The sequence below is a fragment of the Ambystoma mexicanum genome, chromosome 3p (genome assembly GCF_040938575.1).
Source record: "Ambystoma mexicanum isolate Mex_15411 chromosome 3p, UKY_AmexF1_1, whole genome shotgun sequence".
NCBI classification, from domain to species: domain Eukaryota; kingdom Metazoa; phylum Chordata; class Amphibia; order Caudata; family Ambystomatidae; genus Ambystoma; species Ambystoma mexicanum.
The window spans coordinates 934483138-934495443 of record NC_090925.1 but is presented as its reverse complement, the minus strand read 5'-3'; the positions used below and the strand labels follow the sequence as shown (position 1 = coordinate 934495443).

General features: G+C 45.5%; 1 protein-coding gene across 1 annotated transcript in view; it reads left to right on the top strand.

Annotated features, from left to right (window-relative positions):
* Positions 1-12306, top strand: part of LOC138581135 (fer-1-like protein 4) — a 1598034-nt gene that overhangs the window by 582530 nt on the left and 1003198 nt on the right. Inside the window, exons 19-20 of the mRNA XM_069652231.1 lie at positions 10650-10750; positions 10865-10952. Of these exons, the coding sequence (XP_069508332.1) occupies positions 10650-10750; positions 10865-10952 (189 nt within the window). The remainder of the gene's footprint in view (positions 1-10649; positions 10751-10864; positions 10953-12306) is intronic.

The following is a 12306-nucleotide window of genomic DNA, read 5'->3' as shown; positions in this document are numbered from 1 at the left end:
TTCCAACAAAAAAAAGTAAAGGTCCAACTCGTTTTAGAAATCACAATTGCTGCTCCTTATGAGATACAGCAGCAGTCCTCGTTCATCCCTGCCAGTCCCAAGGACGAATGTCGTTCTATTTATTAAGCTTCTTATTTGTGATATTTTTTGTAAATTATGTTGATTGTTTGAAGTTTTCAGACACTAGCCAAGAGCATTTGGAGTGAAACTGGGGAAGAAAGGGGGAGTCAGGGGAGGTTGTAGAAAATAAAGGGGAAACACGAGCATACCCAGAAGTGGAAGGAAGAAGGGTGTAGAGCCAGGAATATGAAGAGGTGCCTGAGGAGGAGAATAAGTTGACGCTTGAAGAACATCAGAAGGCGGTAGAGGAACTGAGGAGCCAGAGAGATAGATCAGTAATGTTCTGGTGGGCCTGGTTAAACCTAGATAGGTCTTATGGGCAGGAGAACGAGTGAGTTCATAGAAGGAATTGTATGAGAGGACCAGAGAGTAAAAGGAGGGTACCAAGGCCAGAACCATAGGAGGAAGTGATTGGCAGTTCTGGGAAAGGCAGCATTTAGGCAAACAGGAAGTGCGTCCACTGTGCTCTGCCAGACGCCAGAAGACTAGCAGCCTCAAGAAGCAAAAATACGTGAAGGGGAACCGGATACCCTTCTGGTGCTGATGCTCTCTCTACCTCTCCCCTCTTAAGGAGACCCAGTGAAACCAGCAGGCCGGGACAGACCTACTTGGTCACTTTGGGAAAAAGTGTGTGGAAAACCGTAAAACCTAAGGCAAAGACTAAGACAAAGAGATGGATTTTGGAGCCTGTGGAAGCATGCAATGCCAGGATTTGGGAGCCCCTGGAAACCTGCATCAGATAACTAAGTTAATTTGGTCCTGACCTTACCAGGGACTCTTCATTTAGCATTTTATTTTTCACCGGCGATCCTTCCCTCTATTAAGTTACCAAGACACTGCCCTGTTCCCAGAGAGAGTATTCAAACTGACTTTGCTTATGAAGGTCCAATTACTGTGTTGTTTTATCCATCGTTTGTGCACTTAACATTCAAAAACTTCTTGTTTAAAAGAAAACCTTTATCTTGCTGGTCAATAGATTCCATCACCTTGTGTGAATTAATAAGGTTCATAAAATTGATAGCTAAGAAGGGGCAAGGTAAGCAGTGCTTTATAAACAATTTATCAAGGAAGCAGATTTGAAAACCGAAAGAAATATAAATATAAATCTTTGATTCAATTAAGGTACGCATAATAAGGTAGCCTAAATGAGTTGTCATTGTCTTTCAGATTTCATGCGGCCCACAATATCATTTGGAAATGTAATCATTTGACTGACCCTAGTACATGTAAATACATAGGAAATCATTGAAGCCGAAGAAGTTATAGGGTGAAAAATAAACCATTGACTAATGTTGAATTGTGGAAATTATTGGAGGCACAATTCAGAACTTTTCTTGATAAAACTGTTGATTCATTTCCCAACGTATCCAAAGCTTTGGCTATTGCTAAGTTTTCCATGAGAGGAATGGAATTTCTAAAGAAGCAGGAATACTTAAAGTACTCGGAAAAGATCTTGGTGGAATTGAGCAGGAACTGCACATGATAGAGTCTTAACATGGTTAGACAAAAGGCAGGTTGATGCATCTAAGTGTACTGAAAAGCGTGCTTTCTTTCAAGAAACTGCTTGGAGGGAAGCCGTTTTTGTGTAGAGATGTTTCTTTATGACAGCTCTGAATTGGATATCCTCCTTCCTCCGCAACAGATTCCAATTCGTGCACCTCTACCCCCACCACCCAGTCGCCAACGGTGTGCCGCAGGGGGCCTCTCTCTCTCCACTGCTCTTTAACCTCTACCTGAGTCCACTTCCCCCACTCATCTGATTCCATTGCCTAACCTGCTACAACTATGCAGACAACACCCAAATAATTTTCAAAATCCCAAAGGACCCCTCCTCCTCATTCCCCGATCTTGCAACATGCCTCTCAGAAATTGATAACTGGATGACTGTCAACCACCTCATACTCAACCTGGGCAAAACTGATATCATGCTCTGTCGGAAGACAGACATCTCTGCCCAATCCACCCGATGGCCGCTCTCTCTAGGCCCTCCGCCGACCTCCTCCATCATAATAAAAACTTTTGGCGCATTATGGACAATGGCCTGACCCTCTCACATCACATCAACTCTATGACAAAAAGTTGCTACTTAGACATTTGCATTCTTTGCCGCTTATTTCCCCTCCTGGCCTTGCCTCACAGAGTCTCTGCAACAATGGTATCATCCTTTCACGCTTAGAATATGCCAATGCCCTATACCTGGGAGCCACCTCATCAACGCTAAGTAAACTCTGATGGGTACAAAACACAGCCACTATGCTCTTCCAAACCCTAAGCTCTAGAAAACACATCTGACCTGCCCTCTGCGTTCTTCACTGCCCACCTATCGGGCGACCAACCACTTTCAAGGCAATGTGCATCACCCACTGGGCAATCCACAGCACAGGGCCGAAATACCTGTAGCGCAAACTCACAAAATACAGGCCTAACAGAAACTTCAGATCAGGTGCAGCACTTCTCCTCGTCATACCTTTGACAAAATCAACAAGAATAGGGGGCTAATCTTTCTCAGTCCGAGCACCCACCATCTGGAACTCGATGCCCATAACCATCCATAGCATAGAAGTTGACTTAGCCTCTCAAAAGGCTCTCAAAACCTCTTCCACAGCCTGACAAACTCAACCCACTTTCTAGAAGAATCTTTCTCATACCTTAAAGGGACACCTGAGGAGTTGGCAAAGGGGGACAAATCACCTCCGACCCTGAAGGAACCCCAGTTAAGCCTTTATGACACACTCAGCAAGATCTTCTCCAAACAGGTATCAGTCTCTCTTTTATGGAATGGCAAGTACGCATCCACCGCAAAATATATCCACGTCCGCACAGGCTCTGCTCACTCACCTGCACATCTATCAATAAATTCTACTCGATTACACACTCCCTTAACACATATTATCTTATCCTAAAGAATACAACTGAGCCCATGCAGAAATTCGGACCAGCTGTTCACATAATCTGACCCTTCTTACTATCCCACTCCTCGGACAACTTGCCATGGCACCCATTCTCTCACAGGATGACTCCGGGTGGGGCACCAGGGACCTAGCCACCAGAACCTACCTTTGTGCCAGCTAAAAATGCACAAACACATTTTAGAAAAATCTTCCTTCACCTTTAACATCTTTCACTATGGTCATCCAAAAGGGCAGTCAACACCACAGCGCTTGAGACCATACCAATGGCAGTAGGTGCTATACAAGTGACCTATAACATAATATACATTACATAACATAACATTACATAACAGTACATTGATGCTGCTGGACCTCAAAGATAATCTGCTAAGTGCTGAAACAGGAAAATGGAGCTTGGTTCTATTGATCTTCACAAATAGCCTTGGAAATCCACAGACAAGGATAGTAGATTTAAGGTGCTTTATTAAAGGACTGGTGTGAAAAGACTGTGATGGTTCAAACTAAAGGGGTCCCTAAGGCTCACTTGATCGCTGTGCGGGCTACCTCCACCCCAGCCCAGGCATCCCTAACCCCCAGAAACTTCCCAATGTACTCTAAAGCAAGGTAACCCCTACTATCTAAGTCTTTCTAATCTTGATGGGGAAACCTAAAGGCTGTGGCATTTTCTAGATATCTCACTGGCTTTCTAAGGGATACATCTGGTCTTTGTGACTGCCCTATGCCATCAGGTTTTTTTCCAGTCTCTTCCCTCCTCACTATCTCACTCTCTCCGTCTCTATTTCTCCCTCCATCTCTAGCTCCACTCTCCTGCCTCTGTGATTTTCCTAGTCTCCCTCTCTCTCTATCTGTATCTCTTTCCTTCTCCTCTAACTTCTCTCCCTTCCTCCTCTCCGTCTATCTGCTCCCCTGTTTGTTTGTTTGTTTGTTTATTTATTTGTATGGCGCACCTTACCCAGGGGCAACAGGGCGCAGGCAGAAGATAATTCGAAGCTTACAATGTTGCAGAAATATACACTTTGAGGTAGTGAAAGAGATAATCATAATTACAGAATAAGAAATGTACAAGTCTTCATACATACAAAGTCAATATCTATGCAAGGGTAAATATACAAATATACAAATATGTACAGGGCTGTTAGAGGCGGGTACTCCTGAGAAAAAATATTCAGGATTATAGGAATAGCAGGTATCATCTCCTCCTCTCCCCTCACTTATGGCACCCTCACAATACCTGCAAATTTCGTCTCTCTCATCCCTTATCGCACCTCTCTATACCTTCGTCCCTTCCCTCTCATCTCCCTCCCTAAATAACCCCTGTCTATTCCTCTATCTCCTGATCTTACACGCTCTCTCTGCTGCTTGTCTCTCCCAACTACCTTCCTTCCTCTTTCAATCTGCCCTCCACACTACTCCTACTACCATCTTTCACTCTCCCACCCGTTCTTCTGTCACACACCACCAGTCACTTACTCCCACTCTCACAACCCCTCTACATCCCCAACCACTTACCGCCCTGTGTCTCTCTTTCTCGCACCTTTCTTAAGCTCGCCTTTCATACCTCCCTCACTATACTTCACAAAACTGGTACCACTCTCTCCTACACACAATACCTTACCTGCATTCTCTCATAACAATGCCTTGTCACCCCACTCCAGTGTCCGCCCCTCCACCTAACCTTTTAGTTCACCACCACTCCACCTAACCTCAGCCAAAGAGCTTCAAACCCCCTCTGTGCTGGCTCTGCATTTTTAGTCCAGTCTTTTCCCTTCTAGCATTCCTTCCACTCCCATTAGTCCCCCTGTCACTTAATATCCTTGGCCTATTTCTGGCTAATATGTCCCTGGAAGGCTTCAAAAAGGTGTTTAGCTCGCTGGCTTTTTAATCTCCATTTGCAGGGTAGAAACTATGTGCACAGGTTGCTTGTTTTCCTTGTGGCTTTTGACATGTGCTGGCTAGTTTTGTTTCCATTTCGGTTTGTGGAGGATTTCCGTGTCTCTGCTTGTATTGCTTGCCAAAAAGGGCACGGACAGACATATATCTTTTTTATCACCAGTACACTGAAGGGAAAACCTTGGATGCACGTAGGCAATGATTCCCACATACACACACAGTTATAAGATAAGTTAGCTCTTATACGGCTATTTATTCATAAAAAGCATACATAAATGAATAAACTGCAACTGGAATAAATCACAGAAAAGACAGTAATCTAAAGAGAATACATCACTGTTGATGCAACTCCATTAAATATCTTCAACTTGCCAGAAGTGGCTGGAAAGCCCCAGAAACAGCCAGGCACAGAGCACATCAACCAACATGTCTGGAGCGATGCGTCCCCCTCCGACTGAGGCCTTTGCTTTCTGTCTGATCCTTTCAGAGTACCGCATTATAAGCACTCGACAAAGGTGGGGTGACATTTTCTCAAACCTTCTGGCCTGAGCAGCTGCGCATTGGTGGTTTACCACTTGCCTCTTGGACGGAGTGACCTACAGTAACATCATGGAGCAGAGCTCTTCCCTTTCTCAAAACCGCAAAGAAAACAACTCTGTAACTCATCCTCAACTTTGACAGTGTCCATGGCAACCTTATCCCTTATCAGGTACCAGTGTGCACCTGCAGATCACCGTTTTCTGGTGCCACGTGTCCTTGGATGAGCAAGGCATACCAACATAAACAACGAATGACGTTGAAAACATGTTTTGCAGTAAAATAGTGCTAACAGTGCTGAAAATCTGTCTACAGTTCACATCAAGTGCAGCTTTCACTGAGGCATGGAGCAAATATCCATTATGGCTCCGAGCGCACCAGAATGCACTGTGCACCAGAGCCATATTTTAGCTCAAAGCATTACACTCCTCCACTGCAGTTCCTTCTCACCATTCACCTGGCATCTGTTGAGGTTGGTAGATCAGGAGTTGGGTGTCTCACCCTGTCACATCATTCAATAAAGGAAGAGAGAGGTAATTGAATCACAACTCTTATGCTGATTAACATGTTCTTCAGATGTTTCACAGGAATCTAAATTCTGCCAAGCCAGATTTAGGGTTAGATTAAATATCTGTGGGTCATCCAGAGGTAGACATTGTGACCATTGTGAACTTCCCACTAAAGCTGAGGTTTATCACTGCTACTTTTGGGACTTGACCAGTGGCAAGACTCTGAATCAAGCACACATGGTCTCCCAGCTGAAAACTGCACAGCCTTTTCTTCCTAGATAAATTGATATAACAATTCTTCTTGCGGAGATGACTGGCAATTCATTGTCCATTGTGCAAGACTGCTGTTCATTGAGTTATCAGAAAGGCAAACTCAGCCTGAAACGCTGTAACTATTAAGGGTTAAAACTACAAATCTGTCTTTTTTGGGGGGTTGTGATTTGCGTCATTAGATGCCATCCATGTGTTTTTAGTTTTTGGGGATTTAAGATTTTGGGTGTAAGACAAGTAATCTATTTTTGATAGGGTTTTATGTCATCAGCTAACTAATGTGGCTTAACAAAGACTACAAAACTTTGGTAGCAGGTTATAGCTCGAAATAGGACTCCAAATGGCATGCACAGCATGTGGAGTAGGGTGGATATACTTATTTTGGGTTAGGCAGAACGGTCAATACATTTTTGAAGGGACTGCAGAGAATACCCCATCTATAATACCCCTAGGAACCGCTGGTGTGATATAATGGCATAGGACCTGGGATTGTATGAATGGATATGCTGGTAAGATTTTTCTCATGCAACCCCTAGTTTCTGATTCTCTTAGGGCTGAACAGAGATGGATGTCTGTGCTCCCCTGTTAATGCATGCTGCATGACAAGCTCACTATCCTTTGAATATATGAAAATGTTATGCCTTGGATCCTCAGACCATTTCATTTTGGGATGGATTCACAATTTAGGGCACCCTAAAGCAAAGTAAATGTCCAAGGGCCTGAATGGAATGAAACCTAGACCCACCCACACCCACTCACTCATGTAGGGGCAGCAGTAAATAGCGCTTATAGCTCAGCTGAATATTGGTTGATGGTACACCCTACTCGGGTGCACCAGTGCCTGAATTAGCTAACATTGCCCATATTTATTTTTTATTAATAGGCATTTTTTTGTCCTTATACACAAGTTTTTCCAGGGACCACAAGACAAAAGGGAGGGAGGGTCAGTGGGGAAAAAACAACAATAGACGGCCCTACTAGGCCTTGTGACATTCGGACCGTGCAAGGCCAGAGACCAGAAACAATACGTGCACAGGAAAGGGGAAGGACAGGGCAGAAGGGCTGGGGTAAGGAAGAGGAGGAGGAGGGAAGTGCAGGAAGGAGGAGCTCCAGGGGACAAGTGCTGAGGGGATACCAAGGAAGGCAAGTGCAAGGGGAAATTAGGGGTAGGGGACAGCTAGTGTGGGGATGGGGTGGACCGGGATCAGGCTGGTCTGGGCAGGGTACCTGAGGGCAAGTGCTGAATTGGTGTGCTGGGGTAGACTGGTTGAGGACGGCCTGGCCCCAGTAAGACTCATAAGGGACCAGGCACCAGTTGCAGCGGCAAGGGGAACATTAGCACGGGAGGGGAAGAGGGAAGGACGAAGAGGAAAGGAAAGTCTTGAGAAGCTTCCGGAACTTAAGGAGATCCGGCTCAAGTCTGAGAGGGGCAGGAGGCCATTCCAGAGGGAGACTCCTGCCAAAGAAAGAGATCTACCCCCCACTCTCTTCTTGGCGAAACGTCTGATCAGCAAAGAGTTGGAGCTAGCGGACTGAAGGACTCTAGCAGGGAGGTATTTAGGGAGAGAAAGTTGGATGTAATGGGGTCCCAGGCCCTAGAAAACCTTGTGGATGATGCAGAGGGTCTTGAATTTGATCCTTGCAGTAACTGGGAGCCAGTGGAGAGATTTTAGGGCTGGAGAGATATGGTCCCTGCGCTTGAGGTCAAGGATAACTGTTGCAGCCCTATTCTGGAAAAGTTGAAGAGGGCGAATGGAGGAAAGAGGCAGATTGAGGAAGAGGCTGTTGCAGTAGTCCAGCTTAGAGATAACCAGAGCTCTGGAGACGTTGAACTTCTGGGGGATGGTCAGAAAAGGTAGACTGCCTCTGAGGAGGTGGAGCTGGAAGTTGGACTTCTTGGCAAGGTTTGTGATGTTAGGGGAGACGGACAGAGAGGAGCCAAAGATGACCCGAGATTGTTTGCCTGACAAGAAGGTGAGGGGGGGCAAGGAGGGTGGCCAGAGAGTGGGGTGGAAGCTGGGAGCAAGATGTCCCAATGAGAAGGATCTCAGTTTTACTGGCATTAAGGCAGAGATCATTAGCAGAACACCAAGCCTGAATAGTAGTCAGGCAATCAGGAATGAGAGTGGAGGAAAAGGAGCTAGAAGAGGGAAGTTTAAAGGAGAGATGTGGGTCATCAGTATAGCACTGGAAGTGATGAGAGCAGGTGATCAAGTGGGCCAGAGGGGCATGATAGATATTGAAGAGCCATGGCGATAGGATAGAACCATGAGGGACACCGCAGGTAGAGCGTGAGGTGGAGGAGAGGAAAGGACCCAGTTGTACTTGGGAAGGGTAGAGAGGAAGGAGGTCATCCATGCCAGTGCCCGATCCTTGATGCTAAGGGTATGACAGAGCCAGTTTATGAGGATGGTATGATTGACCATGCCAAAAGCAGAGGAATCATTGAGAAGGATCAGAACAGAGAGAGAGTTGGAATCCAGGTTTGAGAGCAGGTCGTCACAGGTGTTCAGGAGAGCAGTTTCCATGCCTCTGGATGCTCTGAAGCCAGACTGGTGGTCGTGGAGACAGCCAGCAGATTCAGTGTGGTGGTCAGTTGGGGAATGACCAACGTCTCCCGGAGTTTGCCAAGGAAAGGGGTGATGGAGATAGGGCAATAGTTAGCCAGGCAGGAAGTGTGCACAAGGGAGTGCTTTAGGTGTTTTGGGAAAGAGCCAGTGCGAAAGGAATGGTTATAGAAGTCAACCAGGGCAGCGGCGTGAGAGGAGATGTTGTCCTTGATAGTTCTGGAAGATAAGAGGAGCACCTGTTTGGAGCAGACTTTCATAGACAGACTACTTTAGAGACCTCGTCCCGTGCAAGGGGAGAGAAGGAAGAGAGTATGGGGAGGGAGAGAGAGATAGAGAGAGAGAGAGAGAGGGAGGCCAAGGGAGGCAAGAGAGGAGGGGGGCTGAGTGGAGAATGTCCTGAGTTTTGGTGGAGAGATAGGAGGCCAGTGCAGTGCAGAGGGCCTGTGAGGTAAGAGGAGAAGAGAAGACTGCAGTAGGATTGGTAAGTTCCTTACAGATTTTGAAAAGTTAAGCTGTATTGCTGGTGGCCCCAGATATGCGGGCTTGGACATTTGCCCTGTTCTTAGAGCAGATGGAGAGTCGATATTGCCTTTGGAGCAGGCAGGAGGCCAGTTTGTCAGAGGTTGTGCTTGAGGCCTGCCATTTCCGTCCAGCAGCTCTGCAGTTGCGTTTTAGAGCAGCCAAGTCTGAGTCCTACCAGAAGTTGCACTTGGAGGCAAGCTTCATGCGGATCCTCACAACAGGGGCAAGGAGTGTTGGAAATGGAGAGATGGAGGTTAGCAAGTGCTGAGTCAGTATACGAGTCAATGTTAGGAGTGAGAGGAGCAATAAAGGTGGCGGCAAATGGAGTGACTGACAAACGCTTCATCAGTCGAATGACGGAGAAGGAGGCTGGCAGTGTGGGCAGAGGCATTGGCATAGGGTCTGGCAGCCCCAGATGGGAGGAGAGGAGAGACTGGTCACACCAGGAGAGATGAGTAGTTAGAGGGTTGGACAGAGGGATATCAGTGGAGATAAGCGCATCCAAGATGTGTCCGGCAGAGTGGGTCGGACCAGAGGGAAGTATTGTGAAGGAGTGAGAGTCAAAGAGGTCACGGAAGAGTACAGTGGCTGAATCCGGTGAGTCAAGATGAATGTTAAAGTCCCCAAAGAAGAGAGGTTTTGGGCGGGAGGTCAGGAGAGAGGAGAAGTCAGCCCATTCAGAGAGGAAGAAGTGGGTAGGTCCAGGTGGCCTATAGATAGTAGCAAGAGTGAGGTAGAGGGTGGGAGAGACACCCAGCCTACAGACAAAGTTCTCAAAGGAAGAGTAGGATTGAGTGGGAATGATAGTGGCAAGGACCCATTCTGGGAAGATCAGGGCCACACTGCCCCCAGCCTGGGAAGTCTGGGATTGGAGAGGATATTCTAGCCATTGGGGAGAAGAGTGTCGAAAACAGTGACAGAGCTGGCCTTGAACCATGTCTCAGTGGACGTCAAGATCAAGGTCTTTGAGGAGGTGACAGATGTCAGAGGAGTGTTTTGACAGTGTTTCAGGACTATAGTAGGCAGAGTTTTCGTTCCTTTAGCAAACTGAAATATTCTGTTACTTTCAATCTTGGTACCCAATGAAACCAGTTAGACTACTAGTACCAGAATGCAGCGGCCTGTAAAAAGAACTGGGAACAGTGCACTGTGGAAGGTTGTCAATATAACCAGCCCCTGTATATTTGGTGTCAGAAGGCTTCAGTTAGTGGGGAGGTGGTATTCCCTTGTTCTGTGGCATGCATACAATAGAGAATCTATTTTCTAAGGATTTACAGTCCCACTTCATGTAAAGTTATAAGCCTTATTTTTTCTATCAGGAACATGGACTTCAGGAAGTGGAAAAACTTGACAGGAGACCAAAATCAAAGTCAGAAGCTGAAATGAAAAAGGTGCTAGAAGAACTCATGTCTGGATGCCGGTGAGCTGCAGCAGGAATATTTTTTGTATTAACAAACCCCATCTATGCGAGTACAATCTTCTTTGCTGTTGTGTCCCACTGATTTTGAATAGTTAACTGTTCTTAACATTACAGACAGTATTGCCTAAATGCAGAGAAAAAGACAATGAACCGTCCCAACAACCTTGATCGATGTCGGATGAAATCACTCAGTCACAATATTGTAAGTTATGTTGTTCTACCTATTCATGGTAATTGTCACTGCTAACAAGAGAGGGGGCGCATGCTCTGACCCCTATCCGACAACATTGACATTTCAAAGCAGGGCAACTTTCAATAGGGGTCGCTCTATATGGCCCTAGAGCAAATTAGAGAAAGGCACGTGTGGCACTCTGTTGGTAGGCTTTGTGAGTCCGTTCAGAACCCTACAGTCCACACAGTAATAAGGGGCCAAAGAGCACCTCTGGCTCTGTGAGAGTCTGCCTGCGCCATGTTGCAAGCATGCCTTGGCTTGGGCTTATTAAGCAGCTATGCCAGTGCACCACTCTTATTCCTGTAATGTGTGGTTGGTGCCTGGATCATTGGTGGTGGTGTGGTACATCTGCTTGACGCATGTCATATGAAGATGAGCCAACTGCATGGCAGTGGACACTACTGCATAGGCAGATGATACGATGAGTGTACCCACCCATTAACAGGCAAGCAAAGACCAGAGCAACAGGAATAACAACACTATAACACAAGGCCTGTACAGCCAAGATGCCAATTCCACTTGCAAAATATTGGCTGAAAGAAAGTGTGAGGACAACCCATTGAATATATCTGCAATAGACTATGTGTTGCGTCAGCTTTTACTTTCAAAGGTGTCCTAGTCTACACATACATTTTTAACAACTAAGCAAAAGTGTGCATTAAAACCTGTTTGAAAGAATCAGAAGCAAGAACCTTCTATTGTGATGATACCAAAACCAAAAATATCAGACAGCGTATACCACATGAAAAGATAATGGTGACACTTTTGTTGCAGAATATATGATATTATTTCATGCAAATTTTGCTGTGGAAATAATTATGCCAGGTTTTTATATACATTTTGAATGCTGGATTTCGTCTGCTTTCAGATCTTTGAGCCCTAAACACATGTTTGTTAACTACTTCATTGAATGAATAGGCACATATTTATATATCGGAAGAAAAATCAGATAATTGAAAAATGTAACCTTGGAGCACATTCCAGTTGGAATGTGGATAAAGACATAGAATACACCCTGCATACACAACTATTTTTAAAACGAACCAAGATATTTTGGATCCTTTGGATCAAGATATGTACCAACTAAAATATGAGATGGAAATCAAAAACTCCAGCGCCAACAAAGGAAGTCGGTTGGTATTCACAAATTTAGAGTCAGGACTTAAATTAAACGTGACTTTTGATTTTTACTAAACTGATTGCTAACACCAATGACTGATAATCGTTCGGAAATGCTTGGAATGGTATTGCCATTCTAGTATTCCTCGGGAATGTAGAAAAAAGTAAAAAGTATCTATATAACTGCCGATCACAAGGTAGTATG